Source organism: Rattus norvegicus, chromosome 5 (assembly GCF_036323735.1).
Source record: "Rattus norvegicus strain BN/NHsdMcwi chromosome 5, GRCr8, whole genome shotgun sequence".
Taxonomy (NCBI): domain Eukaryota; kingdom Metazoa; phylum Chordata; class Mammalia; order Rodentia; family Muridae; genus Rattus; species Rattus norvegicus.
The window spans coordinates 122847148-122873699 of NC_086023.1; the positions used below are offsets into that span (position 1 = coordinate 122847148).

The following is a 26552-nucleotide window of genomic DNA, read 5'->3' on the forward strand; positions in this document are numbered from 1 at the left end:
AGACAGGAAGGTGCGAGAGTGGCAGATGTCTACTGGGAGGGGATGTTGAGGGTTTGTCTCATATAAGTCATAGGTAATAGAATTCCAAGTTTTAGAAGAATCTGTCACATGATAGATGCTCCCCAGGTCCCCTTTCCATCAACCACTGAGCAAGAAGGTGGAGAGATCTTCAGATAGAGATCACCGGTGCTCCACAGTCTGTATGGCAAACACTGAATGAAGCACATGCCCCTGCCCAGTACTAGAAAAATAGATACTAATACTAAAATAGAAAATAATACTCACCAGTGATGGGAAGTTCCCATTCTGAGACTGCCATATATATGAGTATGAGAGAGTAAATGAGCATGTGTCTGTGCCCTGATTCATCTTGACACCTGCAAACCCTCCCCAACCTATCACATATGGGCAGCAATGGTTTCTGTCTTTTTTTTTTTTTTTGGTTCTTTTTTTCGGAGCTGGGGACCGAACCCAGGGCCTTGCGCTTCCTAGGCAAGCACTCTACCACTGAGCTAAATCCCCAACCCCGGTTTCTGTCTTTGCATAGATAAATTCTCTGGTTTTGAGGCATAAACAGAAAACTCAATTGAACTATACTCCTTTTGAAAAAGAAACAAACCTTATTCAAATAAAAATTAACCCAAAAGAAAGCAAACTGGATGGTAATGGAAAAGCTTTGTGTAAGCCCTGGTCCTTCCTGTTGTATCCAGGGTGGAAGAGGCTCTTTGGCAGAAATAAGATCTGTTACCACATTTCCCACCTTAGGCTTTGAGATAAGTTTCTCAAAGATTAATTAAATGGGGAGTGGGGGGATGAAACCCAGAGACTGAGTGTAACTTTTGATTGGTCATGACTGTTTATAACCAAGGCAAGTTTAAGATTTTTTAAATGTTTATTATTTTCAATGTTTGCTGTTATTTTTATTATTATTTCTATTGAAATAAAGCTGCTGGCAGTGGTGAAATTGTGTGTTTAGCTACCCTTGTGTCGTCATTTAGAACACCTGACTTGTTTTACAGCCATCAATAAGTCTAGCTAGGCAAGAGAAATATGCATAAAGTGATACTCAATATACTTCAGGTTCTACACAGTTTTCTTACTGCAGTGAAAAGTTAAAAACTTACAAAACTCTTTATAATCATTAGCTGAGAAAATGGAGACCCAGCGAGATTAAGCAGCCCATGCCTGACGGCAGTGAGGGTCAACATGGAAGCCAAGTCTGGACTCAATGTTCCCACTTTCCTTCCAGCAAAGCATGCTGCTGGAGCAGTATAGCACTGGAGTACAGCACTGGGTACAGTGCTGACAGCTTAGTAAAAGTCATCCCCCTGCTTCAAAGTCTGTTCCCCAGGCTCCCCAGTTCCATTAACACTGGCATCACAAACATGACCTTTGGAATCAAATGTATCCTGAGACTGTCTTCTTTAATATTTCCTTCTATGTCACCAAAAGGTCAAACAGTTATCTCTCGAAAACAAACAAACAAAAAGCCATGTTTAGCCCTTGACGTTAGTCTCTGTCGTCCGTTAGGATTCTCCATTTCAGTGCACAACATGAATTTCCAGATACCGAACTTAAACTTGCTGTTTGATCCCGCCAGACTTTTACGACCCACTGCTGTTGGATTGTCATGGGATTCTTCCCAGTGGCTTAGCTCAGAATGTCATGTAAACAGGCTTTGCACTTACCAAGTACAAAGTTCTCTTGGACTTCCTTTGATCACTGAAATGTCAAACTACAGTATTCAGACCAAAGAAGGCGTGTTCTATCAACTTGGAATAATTCCTTTGGTTAAGACTGCAAATAGAGAGCAGCTGGTAAACGTGTAGCTGACCGTCACGAGCTGGTATACTCCAAAAACACTGGCTGCAGCGCGTCCTGCTTCCTGGCATCCACTTTTAATAAACAGCCCCCACATTCCAGGCAGCAGTGTAAGCCTTGGAAATCAGAAATATCAAAAAAAAATCATGAGGGGTTCTGGCTTGTATCAAAAATGACCTGGAGAACTGGGGTAAGAAGTTTTTTTTTTTCTTTTGAACAGTCTGAAATGAAGCTCAGTACTTGTGAGAATTTAACTCAGTGCCATTCTGGACCTTAGAGGAGATGCTGTCGTGCAAAGGCCCGCCTCTTTCCTGAGGTACAACCATCATAATGAACACTCATTGCTATGCTGGAGTTGCCATCTGCATGAGGCATCATGCCCAGGGCAATTAGATTTGCCTGTTTTTTATTCCTGAGACTAAATGCTTGGCCTGGGTTCATGCAGAAAATAAGCAATTCCATTACGTGTGATTCACCTTTAAGTAACCCTCAACATTGATGAAGACTTCAGCTGAAAATTCATATTCGTTGCAGAAATAATCCACTTAGCCAGACTTCATTAAGCTTCCCTTCTGTTTACCGGGAAACACACGAAGATTTCCACATGCAAAATATAATCTTTATGTTTAATTAATGTTCAGCTTAATTTGCCGAGAAATGTCTTTCCATTTAAAAAAAATCACATTGGAGAAGACATTACTTGGTAAGCAGGCAAAAAATAGTTGTAAACACTAAGAGAAAAATATTCAAAATAAAAGAGGAGCCAGGACTCCGTCTGGCAGCGGGATCTTGGAATGCAGTTGTCCGATGCCGCTTGGTGATCTGCCTCTGTTGCTTCCCATGTGCCATGGTGCGTGATGGGCGAGCATGACTATAATTGCCACCTTCTAGCATTTGGGTCGAGGCAAAGAAGTTCCTTCCTGTTGAATTTCTTCTCTCCACGCTTCACATCCAGGGTGGAGGAGACTCCTAGAAAAGAAATAATAAAGTTCTTAGAGCCATCGTCTCCCAAGCTAGAATCCCAAGTGCTTACCTGGCTGCCTTGTTTTGTTGTCCTTGTTGTTTGTTTGTTTCATGAGTTCTGGAGATTGGGTCCTCGTGTTAGTAAAGGCAAACACACTTTATTAACTCCCCTAGTGTATACTCTTAAAGCCAGAAGGTTCTGGTATGTGTTGTGTTATTCAGGCTTTTTTCTTTCTTTCCTTATTTCAAGTTTTATCTTCATTGGTAACTGATATATAAATACCAGTAAGAACACGATCAACTATTATTATAACTAAGCAGACCACGATGTTTTGTTTTCCATCTTCAGTTTTTATGGCTCACGTTTTTTAATTAAAGGCGATGTTAGACCCATGGCTAAGAGAACAACGCTGGCTTTAACATAGCATTGCAAGCAAATACCCAGTTTTTATACTGTGGCTGTACAGTAAACAAAGACCGAGGGATTTTTGCTTTGTTTGTTTTGGTTTGGTTTAGTTTTGGTTGTTTCTGTATATAACAGCCCTGGCTGTTCTGGGACTTGCTTACTTTGTAGACTGGGGTGGTCTCAAACCCACAGAAAACAGGGCCCTAAGACCCCAAAGTTGGAACTGACCCAAATGCTTCCCTCCTAAGGACTAGATTTCATGGTACCAGAAAATGCCATGGAAGCTTCCAAATGAGGGAGCATCCAACAGTTCTGCTCATCTAGCATACCTATGGACAACAAGGACGACCATCTTGGCACCGTCACCCGAAGGATGCACTCGTGGCACATACTTCTTGGCTGCAGTCAACAATTCTTTAATTTGACTTAAGGCCTGTTCAACAGACAGAAACCATGCCTGGTGCTAGAAACCCAGCTAATTGCTCAGTGTTAGTGAGGAGATGGCAAGCCTCTGTCCTTAAGGCCATAGATTGGTGCCGTCTTCATCCCTCTTCAAGGAAATGTCTCTTTGCAACAGAGACCACTACAGAAAACCACAACAAACAATGCAGTTATGTGAGCCAGAGCCAATGGATACATTGAATATTTGTTACATTTTATCTCATGGTGTGCTTCCAGTGACTGCTTATCTGACTGCAATGAGAGTTACATGTGTAAGGACTACTAAGGGCTGTGGCAGAAGATGGACTTTCCAGGGTGCATGCAGGGCTTTGTAACAGTAACAAAAGGGAGCCCTCAGGACCAGGCTCCCTGGTGCATGCTTCAATCTCAGCACTCAGGAGGCAGAGGCAGGTAGAATTCTACCAATCTGGTCTACAAAGCGGGCAAGGTTTTTTGGTTTTTGCTTTTTAAATTAGTTACCAAGTGCTACCGAGAAAACACCAATCAACGTAATAATTTGTTTTTAATCCATAACCTACCATCAGGAATGTGTTTAAAGACGAGGGAGAGAACTTGTTCTCTAGCTGTTCTGGATATCTGAGGAAGAGAGGAGGAAATAGACCCTGGCACCTGACATGTGGATGGTGCAAATGCTCATCCACACATCTGTGTACCTCAAGACATACAGCGTGTTTTCCCTTCCACCCAGGCTGGGCAAAGCAAGTTTTAGAGTGATTTCTGCCTGTACCTGTTATAGAACATGAGGAAAGGAACCCTCAGACTACAAAGTCCATCCCTCCCGAAGATCCACTGCCTGGGAAGAGACTTATGAAAACACTAAACTTCAGGCAACCTGAAATCTTCACGGCCATGTTAGTACTGATCTTTTAGAGTAACACTAGCGAATATATTTTGCCTGGCTTAGATGATGCCAAGTCAGCAGTTAGTAATGCTCACAGCAGACTTTGACAACAAGTCATTCAAGGCACCAGGACTGAACAAGAACAAGATGGAGAGCAACATCCCAATGTGTATCTAATTCGGAGAACGTCTGTGATGTACCAAGAAGGTTTGGAGAAGCAGCTTATTTAGGACTCTGGAGATGTAGAAACCACTAATAATGTAGCTCAATATATGATATAAGTATATGCAAGGTCAGTAAGTGGCTGGCATGAGAGTTACAGGAACTTGTGAAAGACAGGGGCAGCTAGAATGTCTGCTCGCTCTATCCACTCTCGTCTTACCCATAAGTTGGGCAGAGGGGGATCTCTATGCTGACATGAAGATGACCAAGAGAGTCTCACATTATGTATTTTTTTTTGGTTCTTTTTTTCGGAGCTGGGGACCGAACCCAGGGCCTTGCGCTTCCTAGGCAAGCGCTCTACCGCTCAATCCCCAACCCCACATTATGTATTTTTTGATCAGCACTTCTTAACACTCATTCTGAAAAGGAGAAACTAAGACAGTACTGTGACCCCCAGTTAAGTGTTAGAGGCTTCATCATAGTTGTTCAGATACTGATACACGAGCGATGAACACACAAGAGATGGAGAGCTTCTAACATCTTGGATTAGTCTACTCTTAATGTTGTCACTTCAAAACTTGATTTGCTTGTCTTGGTACATCAGAGGAAAGAAACAGGACTTAAGTCAGATAGGGAGGACCAGCCAGCTCACCACAGCTCAGCCATGACAACAGTTCTGTAGCTGCCCATAAAAGTGGCCTTGCGAGATTCCACAGCTTGAAAAGAACCCTTCTCACCCTGGATCTTCCAGCAGAGAAATGCTCTTGCTGTGGACCTCAGCACCTGGAGAGGGTCATTTCTTTAAAATAAAATGAATATAACTTTTGTTTTCCTATTCTTAGTAAGGAATAGGTGACCAAGATCTACGCCTACACCACAAACAGCCCTAATTACAAAGTGACTTTAAAACCATCATGGCGTTGTGAAGTGAGAACTGAAAAACCATTAGTTTCCTTTTAAATTTTTCAAATTTATTCATTCATTTTTATGTGTATGGGTATGGAAGCATGCTAAAGTACATGTGTGGAGGCCAGAGGACTGCTTGTGGGAGCTGGTTCTTTCCTTCCACCATGTAGGTCCCAGAGAATCCAACTTAGGTTGTTGAGATCGGTGGTTAACTTCCTTATCCTCTGAGCCATCTTGCTTACCTAGTGTTTCTTGAGCTTATTACAGTATGACACAAAATATCTTTACCTTGTTATTCTGATATCTTGATAATTCTTTCTCCTTTCTGATTGTGGGGGCTGGGGTGGGGTGAGGTGTTGCAGTCAGTTCTGTTCTCTCTTAACATGTGTTCCAGGGACAGAACTTGGAGTGCCAGGCAAACACCTCTACCCACTGAGCCATCTCACTGACTTATTCCTCCTAGGAGACTTTTCCAAAACATTTTTTGGAAAGTTCCCAAAAGGAATGACTGACTGTACCTCCTGTTTAGCGGCGGTGTTATGACTGCTTCTGCTTCAATCTTTAAAAGATCCAGTAAAATACAAATAGCTTACATCTTACGGTCCATTGCTTTAATCAAAGTTTTCCTTGCACATTCCTCACCCCCTCAAGTCTCAATGCACGTGAGACGTGTGTGTTGCATGTGTCCATGTATCCTATGTGCTAGAAATATGACTGTCAGTGACATTAAAGCTCCAGGCTGGCGTGGGACTTTATGAGCGTATGTGATTCCTTTGCCTCTTATTGTTTGCTTTGGTCTAAAATGAAGACTGAAACCCAAAGAGAACAGAGGTAGCAGTGAGTTCTACAGCCAGAAGTGATGCTGTACAAACTGACTCTGTGTCCCCTGACTCTGGATCTGATGCACTTTTTCCTGGAAAATAGATAGCTGGGACATTCATGACCTAGTTCCCATTGGCTATTGTCCAAATGTGTTGGTCCAAGGCTTGACAGTCCTGTGGCTAATACAGCATTACCTGGAATCTGAAGGCTCTGGTTCTTCTTGAACTGTTCTGGAGGACATGCTGCCTCTTACTGGGAGAATTACCAATATAAAGAACTTAAAAATACAAGTTGTCAATGGTTTTGTTATGTGGTCCTAAAGCCATCAGTAGTGATTCAGGAGTATAGAATCATCATGAACCTACAGCTAAATTGGAAGCAGCCAGAAGCTGAAACCTGGGGTGAATGGTTAGAAGAAAATGGATGATTATGTAACCACAGCATTCATCCTTATGGGGGAATAAGAGTAGAGAAGGAAGAGAGGTTTTAACAAAGAGAATTGCAAGTGGAATGGGTTGGGGGCAAGCTTTCCTAAATACTGTGAATCGTCGGAAATGTCAGTCAGTTCCCCTATAAACTCATCATGTGAAGAGTAATGGAGAATAGTTTTGTGTGGGAAATGGTTTTTAAAAAGAGCATTGACATTTTAAAGACCTAAACATCTTAAATAGAATGACTATTAAATGCAAAAATCAAGTTGCACAGAGACATTTTGGAAACTATATTTGAGCAGTATCCTTAGAGACAGCTAATGAGTGACTCAGATAGACTTGGCTGACTCACGGGCCTTGAGAAAGATATCAGATGCCTGATTCGGTCTGTTTTTCTGGTTGTGCTTTGTACCAAACAAATCCTCCAGCAACAGTGACCAAGTATTTTTTTTTAATAAAAGGTCTCACTCTGTAGTCCAGACTGGCTTTAAATGTTCAGCAATCCCCCTATCTCAGCCTACCAACTGCTGAGATGATAGAGCTAAGTCACCATGCCCAGCCATTTGCTTCTTAAAAGTTCCTATTTCTCAGTACAGCTTTCCCCAAGGTTCTGCTTGTGCAACCACTTGCTGTCATAAAGTGGCACTTGCTGACATAAGAAAGGTCAGCCGCATGTGCACCTGTGGAACATGTAGGAGGTCGGAAGGCTCAACAGGTCCTTGTAGTAAGAATGGAAGCCCAAACTGGGGTCTGTTCGTGAGGATGAAAGAAGGGGAACTTCTTCCATTCTAAAAGATGGGCGGTCAGATTGAGTGGGGGGTGGACACACAGGCTAACCAGACAGCCTGGCCTCTAGGCTGGGAGGTAGAGGCTCACAGTCATCCGAGAATCTGAAACTGCTGCTGAGCGGCACCAGGAATGTACAATGCACACGAGAGCATCAGTAAGACTGATACAGGCCCTATGGCATGCAGCACTGGGTCCCGTCCTCCAGGGATCCATTGTAATCCTGATCACTGACAGAGCAAGCAGTGAACTTCAACCAGAGATGAGGATGCCCGAGTAGCAGCATCGGGTGCATCCAGAAAAAATAGTTACTATCCCAGCCTGGCCATGATGTTAAAGACGAGAGAGGAATGCAGAGTGAGAGATGGGGGCGGGGTGTGCACGGCTCTTCTCGTCTGGCTCATATTCTCTGCACGTTAGGACCCACCCTGGAAATGGCTATTCTAAGTCTGTGACTCCATTTCTTGGCAAAGTCTTGATTGTACTGATGGATGGCGGTAATCTAAGAAAAGCCTGTGATCTTTCCCAGGCAGCATCCATCCTCCTGTTACTTATGAGTCTAAGAACCTCCCCTCCCAAGGACTCGAAAACACCTGTTGAACCCTCGATAATGAATCATACTCCCATTTCACAGGCATATGCATATGCTGACGCTACTCTATGCAAAGCTAACAGCTACGTAGCAGCTTTCCTTGTTCTCTTTAGTACTGGGGATTGAACCCCTAGGGCCTGTCTATGCCAGGCAGGCGCTCAACCACTGAGCCATGTCCCTAATACTATAGTCCCTTTTCATTTTTTTAATCTTTGAGGCAGGATCTCACAAAGTTGCCCAAACTGATCTTAAACTCGCTCTGCAGCAAAGAAGGGGGCCTGGATTTGAAATGTCCCAACCTCAAAGGCTCTGGAGCAGTGTGCACTGTAGACCTCACCAGGACCACTGATTGCTTTCTGATCATTTTCTTGTTTTCCCCACAGGACTGAAAAAACGTACAAGAAAGGCCTTTGGAATACGGAAGAAAGAAAAAGACACTGATTCTACGTATGTACCCTCGGGTTTGACTCTCTGGGCTTCAGTCTAAGCCGCCAACATGGCTGTTATTTAAAGAGCGCCCTAAAGGCTCTTTGGATAGCTCAGGCTCCTTTGTTTGGTTTTCTGTGCTCTCCCCACTCGTGGTCAACTGCCACTGTTCATCATAGATACTTCTTAGATTTGTGCCTTTAAAAGGTAGAGATTTTTTTTGTCACTCGTTCAGTTCTTTTTATCATGTACTTTTTCACTGTCTCATATCTAATCTGTTATTTCCCAGCAGAGGGGCAGGGAATGTGTTTATTACATGTATAGGGATTAAAAACACAAGGGAATAGTTTACACTTCCAGCGCTCTCTGTATGAGAGCCCAAGAGAGTAACATAATACCTGTGTAGGCAGATTCGTCCTAACTCAACCCCTAGACGACACCCCAAAGCTCCTACTTGAGACCCCAGGACTGGGTAGGCAGAACTGGAAAACCAATAGAATGGACAGAAAGCTCAGTATATTTCACTGCAAGCAGGAAGCCAATGCCAAAACAACTATAGGCTTGCTTTGGTGTAGTAAGTGATGCTACCCAGGAAATTGGACTCCCTGTGTGCCCCACTAGACCCTGGAGAGTGTGAACAGCATCACACATTCACTTGGTTCTTACTTAACTGTATTGAGTGTTCATTCTGAAGCTGGTCCCGACACAAGATTTTACATGCATTTTTGAGCGGAACAAGTAACATCATACATGAAAACCACTGGCCAGGAACATGGAATCTCCCTAGCTCAGCGATAGGAGAGCACCAGCAAGCAGCTACAGCAGGCTATAAGGAGGCGAAAGTGCAGGTCAGGAAGGGCCTGCCGCCCTGAGAGTCCATTCCGTTCCATCAGAATGGAATCCAGCAGAATCCTTCACCCAGCATACATGAAAAAGAGCCATCTAGAAAATCAGAGCTGTGTGTGAAGAGGGGGGACACAATTCATTAGTTTCATCTTCGAGCCTTCCATTTTCACTTTAATTAAATATAAACCTTACCATAAGACAGTTAGCACTTTCTTGTGCCTTTCCATCCAAGAATATATAATTCAATCAATAAAGTTTTACACAAATGAAAAAAGTATTTCCTACATCTAAAGGCACCATGTAAAGTACCTCGTGGGCTCCTTCATAGTTAATAAGCATCCACATTTGGCCTGATGCTTCCTGGCAGGAGGACATTGAGTCCAGCCTTCAAAAGGATGAGGGAATGTCTTTCACACAAATGGAATAATGAAAGCAAAAGCAGAGATGTGGGAAATCTAGTAGGCACCAGGACTGGGCAAGTGAGAGAGTTGTCATATGTCATATAGCTGTGAACTGCTGGTGAATGTGGTCATGGGAGGCAACGATGGAAAGTGGATAGGTGAAACAGGAATGGCCTGCACAAACATCATGACCAAGAAGCAAGTTGGGGAGGAAAGGGTTTATTCAGCTTACACTTCCACATTGCTGTTCATCACTAAAGGAAGTCAGAACAGGAACTCGAGTAGGTCAGGAAGTTGGACGCAGGAGTGGATGCAGAGGCCATGGAGGGGTGCTGCTTACTGGCTTGCTCAGCTTGCTTTCTTATAGAACCCAAGACTACCAGCCCAGGGATGGCACCATCTACAGTGCCCACCCCCCTTAATCAATAATTGAGAAAATGCCTTAGAGCTGGATCTCATGGAGGCATTTCTCAAGGGAAGCTCCTGTCTGTGATAACTCCTGCCTGTGTCAATTTTAGTACAGTGAGCTGAGGAAGGGGCATCCATCTTTGGTTGTGGGTCACCTGGAGCCCTGAAATGTTGTAAGTCAAAGACGTGAAGTACTGAGAAAGGAGGTTACCTTTCTGTGTAGACACTAGATGTCAATTAACTCTATTGTTATAGTTTACGCTTCCTCTTTTGGTAAATATTTCTTGTAAATTACGTTTACTGCAGTCCTGAAGTAACCACTTCAGGACTAGATGATTAAGTTAGGAGTATTTTTCTGAGCATCTAAGACTTTATTATAATGCTTCTTGATAAAGTTGACATTTTCTAAATACTAACCACTAAATTACATCCCTTACTCTCTTTTGAATACCTGTCTGCGTTCTTGTCCCAGTTCAGCCAGGAGAGTCTTCAGACCTTGCCAATTATGCAGTCCTTTACTTGGCCTCAGTTTTCTTATCTGAGACAATGAGTTTTCTAAGAGGTGAAATCCACGCCCCCTAGAAGACCACACACTGAGCTGTCAGCCATACCTGCCAACACCTGAAATGTGCCACAGGTTGTGTGGAGCACTATTGGAAGTGTCTCCATAGTGACGGAGTCATGCATCTCTGAAAAGCATCACAGCAGAAGGCAGATGTGCTGCTGTGAAGCCCCCTCTGCTACCACACCAAGGATCTGGGGTGTCTGAAAAGTCTGAAAAGGCTAAAAAGACTTAAAAATCACAGAGACAGAGACATAGAGTTGGAGAGGGAGAGGGAGAGTGAGAAAGGAGGGGGCTAAATGAGCCCCAGGGCAGGCTAGGCTAATTTGCATATAGCCAAAGCACTTCTTTTCCATTGCCAAGTCTATTAAAGTAAGTTATTCCTCATGGCTTTGCCTCAGATGCCCAGTGTCTCTCTGAGGTCTTCTAATGAGGCATTACTTTATAGAATCTCAAGCACCTTTTCTTAACTTCTCATGAGTGCCGAATTACTTACAGGAGAGCAAATTAATAACCTGGTTCCTCTAACAGCCATGGCTAAAGGACACACTGTCTTGGGAAAACTTTTGTTTTCATGAAACCCTGTTCTCTAATTGGATCACGTATCAGTCTTGGAAAAGGAATCATCAACACAAAGGGGTTAGTGGAACGCTCTGGCTGTGTGCTGTCCCTTCAGCTTTAGATAATGCTTATGTTAGCCCGCAATCATTGAGACCTTGTTGGTGTGAACCTTTTTCAGAATTGTTGCAACCAGCAACAGGGTTGCTAGGCAACCGGCTAGGGTAGCAGCCAGTAACAACTTCAACTGATTGAACCTCCTCAGAGAGAATGGGGTAAAAACCAGAGCTTCCTGATTTGATCATCGTTAGAGTGGCTGATAGGGAGAGGAAGGGAGGGAGAGCCTGTGCTAAGTGGCAGAATATGTGGCTACACTGCTATCCTTCATTTTCACATAATTCAATAAAGTCAGCAATAATACCTCACTTCTAAAGATGAGACATTAGTGCCAGGAGGGGTTAGCAACTTGCACAAGGCCGTGATGTAAGCAAGGCTGAGAACAGAACCCTGCTCTAGAAAAGAGGGGAAAGATCTGTAACCCAGACAGACCATTAAGGAGAAATGGCAACAGTTATGAGAAACCAACATTTAAAATTAGAGGCCACACAAACATGATGAATGACAAGGTTTAAAATAGAATTTATTCAATATAAAGCATCTCATTAAAAAAGAGAAAAAATGTATTAAAATGAAATACAGGTCTAAGGCTTGGTTGGTTCTCTTATAGAATGCAGTATAAATTTGGCATTGTGTAGAAAATGGTGAATTAAAAGCTGCCTCTGTGTGGCCTGGTGAAAGAGAAAGAACAGAGGAGTGTCAGAAGCACACAGAGGGAGTGATAGGGCAGCTGGTAAGTGTGAGAAGAGAAGAAAAGCAGTGCATAGAAAATCAAGAGCCAATGAGATCTACAGAATCCTCCAACCAGAAGCAGCCTGAAGCAGCCGCCAACCAGCACCCACACTTGCAGAACCACTTTGAGTCACCAGTGGGAGCTTAAAGTTGCAGTCCTCCACAAGCACACAGGAGGTTGTCCTGAAGAATGTGTGGAAGGCCCAGAGGACCAACAGCCTGGGAAACCGCTGTACCACGCCCAGTCCTGCCCAACTGACAAATGTATTTTCAGGCATTATGGGAAGAGGCCAGGATCCCCAAGGGAAGAGAATGCCAGCAGCGGAGGTAATCACAAGCCTGCCAGGGCCCTCCTCAACACTAAATGCCTAAATGGAAGGTAGGCTCCCCAAGTACACCAGAAAGAGGTGGAATTAGATGGCTTGCAGTCTCTCATTAGGACATTCCAACAGAAAGACGTGTCCAGCACAGAAGCCCCCTCACAAGGCAGCACATCCAACTTGTCTGAATCACTGAGAACAGCGCCTCACTGTCCACCTACAACTACAAGGAAAAACTACCATAGGAATGGGGGCGGGAGGGGACAGCATTTTATCCTGCCTAAGAAAAGAACATGCTAGTGGTATAATAAGTATATTTCCTATTTCATCTTTTTCTGTTATTTTAATTCACACTTTTGCATCTCTATTATATAGTTCCTTTGGGTCTGAATCTTGCCTGGACAACCTTCTCTGTCTCTTTTCCTTTCCTGAGCCTCTTCCTTAGTTTTTTCTCTATTAGTTCTCACACTTCTAACCCACATACTCTCTCAGGCCTCACATAATGCCCTACACATCTCTCCTCCTCCTCCTCTTCTTCTTCCTCCTCTTCCTCGTCCTCTTCTTTCCTTTTTTGGGGGGAGGTGGGGTGGTTGGTTTGTTTGTCTGTCTTTCGAGACAAGGCTTTTCTTTTCTGTAGCTTTGGCTGTCCTAGAACTCGCTCTGTAGACCTGGCCTCAAACTCACAGAGATCCACCTGCCTCTACTCCTGAGAGCTGGCATTAAAGGCATGTATTACCACCACTCAGCCCCTTTTACTTAACTATTAATTCTTGCAGCTCTAAAACTTTGTAAACTATATATTTTTTAAGGTATCCTAGTGTTCTTGTCTCTGAACTTTATTGGGGACACAAATTTTTGTTTGTTTAATTTCATTTTTTGTTAGTTTGTTTTGATTTTACTCTGTCTGTATACCAAGATTACTATAAATCACCATGTTTGTATAGGTAGTTTGCTTCCCCTCAAAATTGTAACAAATCCAAGCAGTAACCATTAGGTCAGAAGACTCCCATAAACTATTACATCAAACAAAAAAGTGAAAAGGGACAAATTAAAACCTGGAGTTCACAAAGATACCAGTAAATGTAAAAAAAAAAAAAGAAGAAAGAAAGAAAGAAAGAAAGAAAAAGAAAAGAAAAAAGCAAGGAAACAAATCACATGGGAAATCAAGCCAGACTCTTGCTGTTAAACATAGCGGCCTCATCCAGTAGATAAATGAGGAAAGAAAATCAGCTTAGGACTTACGTGAGAAAGCTTACCAAGGTGATGATGCTGAGTGGTATGGAAAAAAAAATGTCAAAAACATGGAGGGATTCAGATCTTAAAGAAAAAAGAAAACCAAAAGGAAATCTTAGAAATAAGACTCATCAACAAACGAAGATGCGCAGAAGAAAGCTTGCCACGTCTGGAGGGTGAGGTCAGGCATACGTGAAGGAAAGCAAATGAATGAATCTGTGGGGTTATAGCAGAAAATTCCACAAGTCTAGAGAAGTGGACACCTGTACAAGAGGAATGTAGAATACCAAGATGTGAACAGAGAAGCAACTTTGCAGAATGTATCTTGTCAAAGTGTCCGAAATACAGAGAGAGAGAGAGAGAGAGAGAGAGAGAGAGAGAGAGAGAGAGAGAATGTGCACACACACCGAAAGTTGTAAAGAAGGAAAAAAAACTCACTAATCCATAAAGGCAAACACAACAAACACCAGATCTCTCATCATTTAAAAACCAGGAAAGCATGAAATATGCTTCAAGCCCAAAAGTAAGTAACTGCCGAAGAATCTGCTGAGTTTAACAGAGCAGTCTTTTAAAACTGATGGAGAACTTAGGATATTTCAAAACAAGCACCATTAAGGCAATTCATGGCAACCACACCAGCACTGAAGGAAAAGCTCATAGGACTGTGATACAGAGGGTGAGAAAAATCATCTCAACCACAGGAGCACAGGAAATAATAATAATAATAATAATAATAATAATAATAATAATAATATAGAAATAGAGGGAAGAGGAGATCCACTGTGACCACATAGCAGCCCCTCATCCTAACAGGGGACGAAGAAAAGAACATCTAATATCCAACAAACCAGAAAAATAGCCAACAGCATGACAAATTTCTAGACATTGCTCTGTAAGGACTTTAATGTAATGGCATCACCTTAGCTGACCAGGGATGGAAAGATGGCTCAGCAGTTAGGATCACCGGCTGTTTTTCCAGAGGATCTGGAAAACACCCACATGGAGATTCACGACCATCTATAACTCCAGTTCTAAGGTTTCAATAACTTCATCTGGTTTCCACAGGCACCAGGTATGCAGAAGGTGCATAAACATACAGGCAACCAAAACGCCCATACTCATGAAATAAAAATAAATCAATCTTTCGAAACGAAGTTCAACATTCTAGTTCTTGCTAATAGTGTAACATTTTAAGTTCCTGACAGTGAACTAAAACCACGTTCTCATGTAACAGTGACATGTTGCAATTTATTACTGACATTGCAACAACTGCCATGGCCAAGACAATTTACAGGACACTTTTCTTGAGCTTATGATTCCAAAGAATTAGTGTGCGTGATGGCAAAACAAAGGTAGCAGGAGTAGGACCGTAATCTGAGGATTTATATCTTGAAGCAAAAGCAGGAAACAGAGAGGGCACTAGGAATGGTATAAACCTCAAAGCCCCACCCTCGGTGACGTATTTCCTCCAGCAAGACCACGCCTCCTGAGCCTACCCCCACAGTTCTGATAAGTATTCAACCTGAGACTATGGGGAGGCCTGTCATTCAAACCACTACACCTTCCCTCACTTAGCCAGTTCAGTTTCCGGTTGTAACAAGAAAAGTAATTTGCTTTCACTGTACTATGCATAGTGTGGCTGGAAGTGGGTAGTTTGTGTTCCCAGTGAAGAACGTCAATGGATAAGAAAAGAAAGTAAAAGTGTTTAGCTTCTGTCAGGAACTAGTATTTGTTCACTCTTTGTGATAGCAGATTAGATCATGAGTTCAAGGTGGCAGAACTTAGAAATGGCACGGTCCGAACCTCCTCCTCAGGCATCGCAGCAGGTCACCACCACAAAGCCGCCACGCTAGGATTCAGCAGCAGAGGGCGCCACTTAGCACAATCCCAACCTCCATCTCCCGTCCTATATTTGAAAGGGATGTGATTACAGAAATACGGAAGAAGGTAGATTCTCAAACTGGTTGAAAACTACCACGAAAGCTTTAACTTCATAAAAGACAATTCCTAATCACTCACAAGGGAAAGCTAAAGGAGTACACACCTGCCTGTGTACATGCTTTATGATAGATCTAAGTGAAGCCAGCAAGAATGAGCCAAGGGGAATAGGAGCGCTCGCTCAGCAGCTAAGAACCAGTCCCTTGCAGACAACCCAGTTCGGTTCCCGGCACTAATGTAGGTGTCTCACAACTATCTGTAACTCCAGCTCCAGGGGATCTGACACACTCTCTGGCCTCTATAGGCACTCACACGTGCACGTGCCTACACAGTCATACACATATACACATAATTTAAAATAAAATAAAACTTTTTAGAAAGAACAGATCGGACTTATGAGTTATGTGGAGCAAGCTCCATCACTGCCGATGTGTGCCTTTGGGCTTCAGTTCCTTTGTAGAATGTCATCTCTGCCCGACACACGTGTGTCTTCCTCACTCAACTGATTGTTTCCTTAGTGAGGTTTACTGCAGCCGGAACTCACAGAGGATGAAGATGATGGCTTAAGGTTCTTTAGTCCCTGCAGCAAGAGTGATTATTTTTCATAATTGTTCTCAATTTCCTTTCTCTTACAGAGGCTCGCCAGATCGAGATGGAATGGTAAGTATTTAAATGACCATTTTTAGTGAGCTTGCACCTCGATATCTGCTATGCTTAAATTCCCCCAAGGCTAGCTTCTCTCTCTCTGCCTCCTCCTTTTCTTCTTCTCTTTCTCCTTTCTTCTTCTCCTCTTCCTTCTTTTCAGAAGCGCAACTATTTTAATCCTCTCTAGCAAATGTGCATGAGATATAAATGTGGTGTTTGTCAAGTTAGAGTTTATATATTGTACTCACCTAAAACCCAGCCCCAGAGCAAACAAGCAAACTAGCCATGGAAATGGCACAAAAAAAAAAAAAAAAAGGCTGTTTGTACAGGGGGCTGTTCCCATCTCCAGTTCAGTGAATTAAGGCTCATTATGTGAGAATGTTCTTCTCCAGTGCCACCACAGCCATAAAAGAGCAGCTTCCCAATAAAACTGAAGGAAACTTTTCCCTTGAGTAGCTGGGCTGCAAATACATTTTCGATATTAAATTCAGAACTAGGGAACGGTCTTAAAACTACTTATGCCTGAATTTTACAGCCAGAAGGAAGAGAAAAAATGTATCCACTAGGCTTCAATTTAACAGAAAGTGACTCCTAGCTGACTGCCAGATTTCTTGGTTTTTTTAAAGAGGTCTGGGATATGCCAGCTTAGACCAATCCCTGTCAGACTTATGGGAGTCTGCACTAGCTCCCAAAACCCAAAATGACTTCCTTCCCATCTAATCAGATGCCTATTCAGAGAGTTCAAAAGAACAGCTGTTCCTCAGGGGAAATGGACACACATTAAGCTCCCTGGGCCAGAATAAGAACTAAAATAAACCCGGTGGTTAAAATATATATTTTTTAAACTTCTCTTTACGATATTCTACCTAATGGGGTGCTAATTGAAGCCATAGCAGGAGTTTTTCTCCTGCTTTTGATTTAAGGGTTTTCAGCTTTGGGGTGCCTTTTGGATTCATGTGATTCTTGCTATGAAATGTTTTTTTAAGTGAAGAGAATGAAATTGATCAGACTTTGGGTACCTCTATAATCAAGGCTCTATTCAGCAGGGGAAAAAAAAGGCCCAGAAGACTCAGCTCCTCCTCACCTCTTGCTTCTGGCTCAGAGCCCTCTCCTTAACCCTGTCTCAGGTACTCTCTGCTTCTGTGTCTTCTCTCTGCTTCCGGCTTGGTCCTCTCCCTGAGTCCTCTGTCCTCCCGTCTATGCCTCTGCCAGGCTGTCACCTCCTCTACCCTCGTTGGATTGCTATTCCTGGCTTCTCTCACTCTCCCACTCTCTCAGTCTTGTCTCCCCTGCCTCGGCCACACCCCTGCTCATTGTCTCTGAGGTCTCATTGATACCTCACTAGTCTCTGCTCTTCTAAGGAGCCCCAGTTTAAATATCCGCTGGGATATGTACCATAGCACCTGGTATCGAAGATGCCCATGAACACGTGTTGCAGGCATGGGCACAATGCTATCCTGATCTCTAAGTTCTCCTTCCACCATCCCAAGTCCTGTAAAAATCACTTATTAGCAGTTGTGTCCTCTCTGTTATTAGTTAGAAATGCCATAAATATAAATGCTCACAAGAAGGAATTACTTAATCTTAATTTTTTTCAGAAATAAAACAAACCTATTCTAGAAAAGGCCACCTTCAGAAAAAATGCATTTTCTCTGAAAAAGGAGGTTCACCTTCATGGATAATTAGAAATTATAATTTAGCGATAAACTCTACTGGAAAATGTTCAAAGTTCTCCCAAACACTTGACCACCAAATTCGGAGGCCCAGTGTTGTGGGCTAGAGTGAATATATCTGTCACTAATCTGTAGACATCTCAGCCTGAACGTCTTCTAAACTCAAAACGATTTTTTTAAGATCTTGAATCTGTGGACTGAAACCACTTTGACTTGATTGAAACGGCCTCCAGACCCGCTGATTGTTTTTTCAAGGTCCGAAGTGGGTGTACTGTCTACAAGCTACAGATGTGCTGAGCTTGTAAACAAACTGGGAACCAACGATCCTGTGCTGAAGCCTCAATATGGCCGTACTTAGATTCCTTTTCTCAGACTCCGACGGAGCCCATCACTGATGAGGCTGCATGGCAGGGCTGCGTGGTGTGAAGGTGGGTGTGTCTTGCTGCTCACTGGCTGAGTGTATACCCATCCATCATTGGCAGAGCTGTTTGTCACAACGTCTAGACCTCAGGCAGCTGTGTGTGACAACACATGCTAACCCAGAGACAAACTCTAATCGCTGCAGAGTAACTGCGCCTTTCCCTAAGCGGTTCTAATTCTCCACACTACACTGGGGTACCAGGGTCAGCGTCCCTGGCTCTGAGATCTGTTCTGCTTGTCACTTAACATGCAGGCAGGAAAGGGCAGAGTTGTGGAGTTGCCCTCTGTGAGCCCTGTTGCTCTTTGTTGACCTTTTGAAAGGCTTTGATGGGGGAAAGACAGGAGCTAGGCTTGACACTCAGAGATTAGAAATCCAATCAGAAATTGCCCAGTTCCTTTCCGTATTGTCTTGGTGTCTATTCTCTATCTGTGGACTAAGTGCCATCTGAATGAGGATCCAAATGGCCCCTGGTGCCCCAGCCCATCTCCCTCCTTTCCCACTTCCTCTCTTGGCTTAGCCAGACTGGCCTGCTGAATAGAGCCTCATTATGGGCCCCAACGTCCGCTCTTTGCTTGTAGAACCCTGCCACAATTGGTAGGCTGAACAATTTGGTCTAGAGGTTGTCTCTACTGTGATATGTTTGCTGACTCCATGTGATTCTTTATATGTGCGTCTTGAAGAACAAACAGATCCTTTAACAACTTTTTTCTACATGAAAACAATCAATTCCAGCAGCCCAGCCCACACGAACCACCCTACCATAGCAAAGCAGAGTGTGCCCGTGAAGGAGGGAAGAAAGCTTCGGTAAGGACACAGATTTCAGTTTAAAATTTCCAGGGGGCTCTAGAAACAGTGAGGGAAATCCCCACCTCAACTCTGGAAAGCACAGTATCCCTATTCAGTAAACAAGGTAACTCCAAAGTACTTCTGGACAGTCCAGATCCAGGATTTAAGTCAACCACACAAACGCCATAAGCTGATGTCTGAAGTTCTGTTAAAGAATAACCAAGCCTAAAGGCTTGTGTTGTTTTTTGTCTCAGGCAAAGGACAAGGATTTAAACTTCCCAGGTTTTTAAAAGAATCCTGTCTGTGGAAAGATGACTTTGACTACATGGTATAAATATCAATGTGCAATTTGGTTAGGTTGCCCTTCATAAAATAAATACCAACTATATTACCAATAATATCAGGAGTTTGGCAGGACCTTGCCCTGTGGAAACCAGTAATCTTGACCAAAAAATCTGGAGTCAAAGATGCTGATCCTGGGCCACGCTGTGCATTAACTACAGCTGTGTAGCTCTGGGAAGCTATTTAAAATTCAGTCCCTTGGTCACACTCACCACGTTTCAAATACTGTATAGCCCCTCCTATCAAGTGGCTACATACAGAGCAGCACGGACAGTGTTTTCGTCTTCACACTGAGCTTCACTGAAGAGTGCTGTCTTGTAAGGTTGCTTACAAAGTGACTTAAGTCTACTTAGGAGAGATGGTAACATTTTGACAGTATAGCACATATTTTTAAGATCATTGTGTAGCTGTAAGCTGACCTCACCAAAAAGAGGGGCATTCACAGTGGAAACATATCACTGTTGAATGTGAAACTGAGAGAAATCATTACTATAGTTATTGATCTAACTCAGTGGTTCTCAGCCTTCCTAATGCTACAACCCTTTAATACAGATCTCCATGTTGTGGTGACCCCTCTACCCCAACCATAAATCTATTTTCTACTTCATAACTGTTTTGCTACTGTTATGAATCCTAATGCAAATATATAATATACAGGATATCTGCTATATAAACCCTGTGAAAGTGTCATTTGACACCCTAAGGGGGGTTGTGACTCACAGGATGAGAACCACGGATCGAGTTCCTCACATTATCCAAAGTTAATGCCTATGGAAACAAGATGACTATACCCATGGGTGTCAGTCACCTTTAAAAACAATCAAATACTCTGGTTATAAATGTTATGCTACATAGACCTGGAGTTTTAGAAAAGAAAAAAGGGGGAAAGTAAAAGAGCGTATTACTCAGACTCCAAGATGAAAAATAAGCACCATTTAGGTGTCAGTCAGAGGCAGGTGCTGCCATCAGCCTTTTAGGTCCAACTGTCCAGTCATGGATGTCTCCCACTGAAAACTGATGCATCCGCTCGCTAACTATGAGCTGTGCCATGTTTAAAATCAAGAATTACTTTCCCTTGTGCCTAACCAGAAAAATCCCAATGAAAACCTGGCTTACCTTGTTCACTTGAGAAACGAAAACAAAACAAAAAAAATCCATTTGTTACAATAAACGTGCATGAATGAGAACAAATTGCCAATTCTTCTAGTAAAGCCACGAGTGTGTGTGTGTGTGTGTGTGTGTGTGTGTGTGTGTGTGTGTGTGTGTGTGTAGTGCTGAGTATCTGACGAAAACAATGTACTGTTATGATGTGTTATTTGAATTTGGTATTTGTTTTTAATATTGCTATAAGAGAAAAAAATTCCTTAGATTTTTGTTTTCCTTTGTCTCAATCTTCTACTGGTTTCCATAGAAACAAGGAAACATTTACTAGGCCCAAATCTAGAATTTAGTAAATTCTTTATGCCAGTGTTAAATACATGTTGTCAAAAAAAATATCCATAGTAACACATGCATATACATATGTTATATACAATGTAATTTATTTATCTGAACTTGTAGAGTATTTTGAATTTAAAGAGCTTTAGTTGCAAAGAATATTAACAGAGAAGAAAGCTGGAGAATTAGACAAACTTTGAAGTCTTTAACTTACCTAACATACTCCTCTGTATGAAGAAATCATTTAAAAAGTGGAAGGCAAACTGGTGGCAGGGTTACACTGATGACAATGCCCATTGGTTTGTGTCAGTTGGCTTACTTGATTCCCTACTGTCATGTCAAATTGTGTGCTGAAGCTGGCTGTTGGATGTTTTCTAAGACAGAGTTGAAGCATCTTGCAGTAAAACCAGAATTCAGACAGGTTGGTAAAGCAGAAACTATATGAAAACTGGAGGCAGGCCTTTGTCCAAGAGAGATTATTGACACATAAATTGACCAGGTTCTCAACAGTCACATTATAATGCATACTGGCCGAGCTAGCGACAAGGTTGTAAAGGCCTTTGACAAATTGGGAAAACCACCACTGAAGCTCAGACATAACAAAGGCAGTTCTGTGGGAAGAGTGAAATGATGTCTGCATACAAGTAATCTTTGCAAGGAATGGGGAAAAGAGCAACCCGCACAGACCTCACATACCTGTATGCAAGGCTCAGAGACCTCTCAGGCCGTAGCAAGGGGGAGGAGAGCACACACCTTAGACCTGTGCAGTGTCATCCCTCACTGAGCCCAGCGCAGCCTGTTGTTATAATGCCCAATTAACTTCAGAAAGTGTAGATGGATGGTGACACTTCTCCTGGGTTTTCTAGAAATCCTCTGTACATGTGTGAAACGCTTCCTCTATCTATCCACTTGGATAGTTATGAGCCACGAGTAAAGCAAGAGGCCTTACTCGTGATTGCAAAATGGAAGACCCTGTTCTCAAGCCCTGTATATCACCATCTGTGCTGTTCTGAAGTCTGCTACTGCTCAAGGATTTAGCATCTCTTTGTGCGCTAAATGCAAGAAAGTTATTAAATGAACCCTTCGTCACTAACCTTATTTGTGCTTTTGTCAAAAAAATAGAGAAGTTTATTAATTTCCTCTTGGAGGGTGTCACCTCCTGGGTTGAGTACTTGTCTTCACGTGTCACAGTTCTACTGTGAGGCAAAATAAAACTTAGACAAGCGAGACAGGACCATGCTGGCTTCCCATCTTCTTGCGACAGTGTGTGCTCATGGGAGCACGGGACGCATGAAAGGAGGAACTCGCCCTTGATCTTCAAATTATATTTTAGTAATTTGATAAGAAGAGCTATTGGGAAAGAATAGCAACACAAGTTTCAGTGAGTGGGAGCTAAATGAACTAACCTAAAGCTGATTGCATTTATGTTTTATCGGTTGAGTCATAGTGAAAATAATTCTGCAATTAATGACTCAGCTGAATACCCTGAGCATATTGGAATTATTTGTATGTCAGCAGAAGTCAAAGGTTTCCACTTTATATCCCTACGATTTCAATCCTCAAGATAGAGAGAATTAAACCATAATGTAAGTCCTTCAGGTTCATCAGTGACTGAATTGACTTGTAACAGATGGCTATACCTAATTTGCAGCCTTGTGAAATATGCCCTGGTAGTTCCATTTTCCACCCAGTTACACCAGTGTGCTTTTTACCACAGGATGCTCTAACCTGTCTTTTGATAGCTCATGCTAAGTACAGATAAGACTTAAGTAGGGTTTTGGTTTGTTTGGTTGGTTGACTGGTTGGCTGGTTGGTTGGTTGGTTGGCTGGTTTTTGTTCCGTTGTGGGATTCTATTTTTATTTAAATGCCTCCCTCCTAAACTTATTTTCAAATTTATTACAGAAGAAAAGCAATGGGGCACCAAATGGATTTTATGCGGAAATTGATTGGGAAAGATATGTAAGTATAAGAACGTGTTTATGTACAACTTTAAAATGAGTTGAGGTGCTTAGATACATAATGGGACATAGAAATTGCTGGAAAGCTGTACGCTTCATTAGGAAACGTCGACCATGCTTAGGATGTACTGATGCTCACAGACTAGAGTCTATCAAACCTGGCTTCAAGACCTAGTCTCCCCGAGTACTGGCTATATGTGTTGGACTTTGGTCAGTAGGCACAGCATTTACCTGGTGCCTTTGTTGAGGATTCTGAGCTAATTGCTTGTACATTCCAGGAATATGCCAAGCCCACAGCTGGATTCAAAAGTACTTCTTCTCATATTAAGTGTAGGTAGTTCCCTTTCTAAGCAGCCTTGAATGCAGAGGTGAAGAAGTTAACTACTGCGCCTAGGATACATGATGAAAACTTTGTAGTCTGAACTTTCCCCAGGGCAAGTGATAGTCAGGGACTGAAGGTAAATTCCCAGCTGAGATCTAAACTTTCCCCATAATTCTTAGGGCCGTTACCATACACGTCACTAACCCCAACAGAGCAGCCTATTCACCAACCTGCACCACCCTCGGATTTCTAATAGTACAGAACATGTAAATCATAAAAATGCTTCAGAGAACTCTCACTGCTGCCTCTCCGATCCCAGCTTCAGCAGGGCATGGTCCTTCCTTCATCAGCTGAGGATTCCGCCTCAGAGCACAGGGAGTCAAGGAGCAAGTCAGACTCGTGCTGACACACCGTCTGGTTGCACTTTGTTTCCTTCGTACTTTTTGAGCTCATTCTTGCCAAGCGGGGTTGTCATGTTATTCAGTGAGACCGTGCCGCACATTTGTGATAGGAACTAAGATGGGATATATGAACCCCAACATGGACACTGTCTTTTTCCTGCTCTATCTTTCCCTAAAAGTGTTAGCTCTCTGCTGTTAGATTCATCAGGCAGTCAGACTGCCAGGACTGGAGGGTAGAAACCTTAAAATGTTCTTGAAACTTTCCTCCTTTTTTTCCTATTACTAAGAACTGACAATCACTTCCCCTAAATGTCCTTGGTTCATCCTATCCCATCACCAAAACTTGAGCTACAGTCTCAATATCAGTGTCTGTGTTGCCATACATATTTTAAATGTGACATCCTTCCTCCTGCCACCAATCTCCTTACCATTCTGTCCCCAACAGATTCCACTGTAACTAAGAAACTTCAGCAACCCTAGCAAGACAAAGCCCCTACTCTAGCACACAGTTATCTGCGGTATTGCCCAGTCCCCTACCCGCACCCCCACTGTACACTTACTTTCCAGTCATGGTGCCCTTGATAACTGAACCTTCAGCCCCGAGTCACATGGTGTCTATTCCCACCACTGTGGAGAAATCTCACTCCCCAACCCTACCTACCCTCTCTTATCTACATGAAAGGCTCCAGAAGGCCCCCTTATTCTTAAAACTAACCTATTGTCCCCTCAATTTTAATACCTAACATTGCTATATCATGCTATTTTCTCTGTAATTTTTCGCCTCCGAGAGCATGTTTTAATTTCCCTTAGGGCAAATAGTTTGCATTTCAATCGACAGTGTTGCTTAGCAGTCTGTGGCTTGTAGGAAAGGCCTGGTAAGTTCTCTTTGAATGCTCTCTTTTGTGGGTCATATATTGGGGTCCTTCCAATATCCTTGAATAAAGATTTAAACATAGACTGCTTAGCATTCACTACCAAATGCTAAATCCTCAGCCTCTTAAACTGAGGGGCTTGTCTATGTGTTTTAGTAGAAGACTCTAGAAGGAAAACAATTCCTCTGTCATCTTGGATTAATAACCACTTAACATGCATCATACCTTATTTGTTAAGAATTTGAACAGAAGTGCTGTATTCATATCATTTCTACCCTCATTCCAGCCTCCAGCTCCTCACACACACCCAACCTCCTCTTAATCATTCTTTATTACTGTTACATACATGTGTATACATGTCTGCATGTTATATGTATATGTGCATTTGTGTCTTGCAGAACTCACCTGAGCTGGATGAAGAAGGTTACAGCATTAGACCTGAGGAACCAGGCTATATCCTTTCTTTGTAAATGTTTTAAATGTGTATTCTCTGAGGAACCAATACGCTACATTCAGGTCTCACAAAGGTGTGAGATAGCAAGAGCTGCTCTTCTTAGTCTCAGAGATGAATAACTATCCCCGAGCACAGCCTGGTTGCTGACAAGCATGGATGCACTCTGATCTAGTGGAGGGACAGAGATAAAGTGATGGGGTGGAGGAAATGGGTTGTATGACAGCCAGCACACTGTGACCCCAGATTGCCTGCTGCACCCCAATATGACAGTGTTGTTAACAGTGAGCAGCAAAGAGCTCTACAGCCCTCTCCTTTCAACTCTTCCATGAAAAGACTCAAGCAACCTTTCCTTACTCTGGCCAACTCCAAAACCCTTAAGACTCTTGGTAGGTGCCCCTTAAAGTAGCCTTCCCATGTCTGGAGATGAGTAACTTCCTGAGTTCTCGTCTGTGAGCTGGGTATGATACACACTTCAACACACACACACACACAGAGAGAGAGAGAGAGAGAGAGAGAGAGAGAGAGAGATACAAATGTAGGATTTCGACCAGTGCTCCTCAGAGTTCACGGTCCTTGGTTAGCTTCTGAGGACAGTGAACCTAACTTTTCCTCCTTCGATTTTGTTGGTTTTGCTTTGGTTTCCTGCCACCTGAGTTTACTTTTGCTTTGTCTATGTATAGGCATTTTTTTTTTGTTCTTTTTTTTTTCCGGAGCTGGGAACCGAACCCAGGGCCTTGCACTTCCTAGGCAAGTGCTCTACCGCTGAGCTAAATCCCCAACCCCTAGGCATTTTTATCTTGCCCTCACCCACCCATACCTCCCAGAAGAAGAAAGAGCTAAGTGTCTTTAACTGTGTTTACCTACCAAAGGAAAGCACTTTTATTCTTCAAGTGAGTCTGAAGAGGAAGAAGAATCACACAAGAAATTCAATATCAAGATTAAACCCTTGCAATCGAAGGATGTCCTTAAAAATGCAGCGACGGTAGACGAGCTGAAGGCTTCAATAGGCAACATCGCACTTTCCCCGTCGCCTGTGGTGAGTGGAGTCTCCCTGTTAAGCTTTGGTAAGGTTGGGCGGAGAGCTGTGATCTGTCACATGTGCTAAGAGTGACGTTTGTCCAGTCTGACGAACTCTGCAGCCCCTGAGTAACTCCCTCTTACCCTCCTACATTGCAGTTCCTGATCCTTTCAAACTAGCAAAGGCATACGAAACTGTGTTTTCTTTTATTTTCTAATAAAGCAAAGCATCAAACAACAACAAAATAATAAAAAGATCCTCCAAACTTCTTATGGAGAATTTAATATATATATGTATATATATATATATATATATATATATATGATGAATTTCACTAGCCATTTCTGTCTTCATGAAAATACACGAAAGCCAAGAAAATTTCTTTTAAAAAATACTTCTCCTTGGGATGCTCCAAAATCCTAGTTAATAAATAAAATCTCATTTTCTTCATTATATTTTCTCCTCAGATCATCTTAAATACACTTGGCA

At 42.7% G+C, this 26552-nt stretch overlaps 1 protein-coding gene and 1 long non-coding RNA gene across 40 annotated transcripts in view; one reads left to right on the forward strand and one right to left on the reverse strand.

Annotated features, from left to right (window-relative positions):
• Positions 1 to 26552, forward strand: part of Sgip1 (SH3GL interacting endocytic adaptor 1) — a 208462-nt gene that overhangs the window by 91932 nt on the left and 89978 nt on the right. For 12 of the 39 annotated variants that reach the window (XM_063287653.1, XM_063287654.1, XM_063287657.1 and 9 more), the window contains 7 exons: positions 8576 to 8639; positions 16369 to 16393; positions 17422 to 17505; positions 19205 to 19276; positions 22941 to 22997; positions 24990 to 25044; positions 25906 to 26081. In XM_063287653.1, the coding sequence (XP_063143723.1) occupies positions 8576 to 8639; positions 16369 to 16393; positions 17422 to 17505; positions 19205 to 19276; positions 22941 to 22997; positions 24990 to 25044; positions 25906 to 26081 (533 nt within the window). Of the gene's footprint in view, positions 1 to 2041; positions 2138 to 8575; positions 8640 to 16368; positions 16394 to 17421; positions 17506 to 18306; positions 18480 to 19204; positions 19277 to 22940; positions 22998 to 24989; positions 25045 to 25905; positions 26082 to 26552 lie in introns of those variants that run through there. The other 27 variants (XM_063287659.1, XM_063287674.1, XM_063287678.1 and 24 more) reach the window with 10 other exon arrangements.
• The window catches only part of LOC134486957 (uncharacterized), a 68363-nt gene continuing 42684 nt past the window's right edge, over positions 874 to 26552 (reverse strand). Inside the window, exon 6 of the long non-coding RNA XR_010066561.1 lies at positions 874 to 2790. This is a non-coding gene — a long non-coding RNA (uncharacterized LOC134486957). The remainder of the gene's footprint in view (positions 2791 to 26552) is intronic.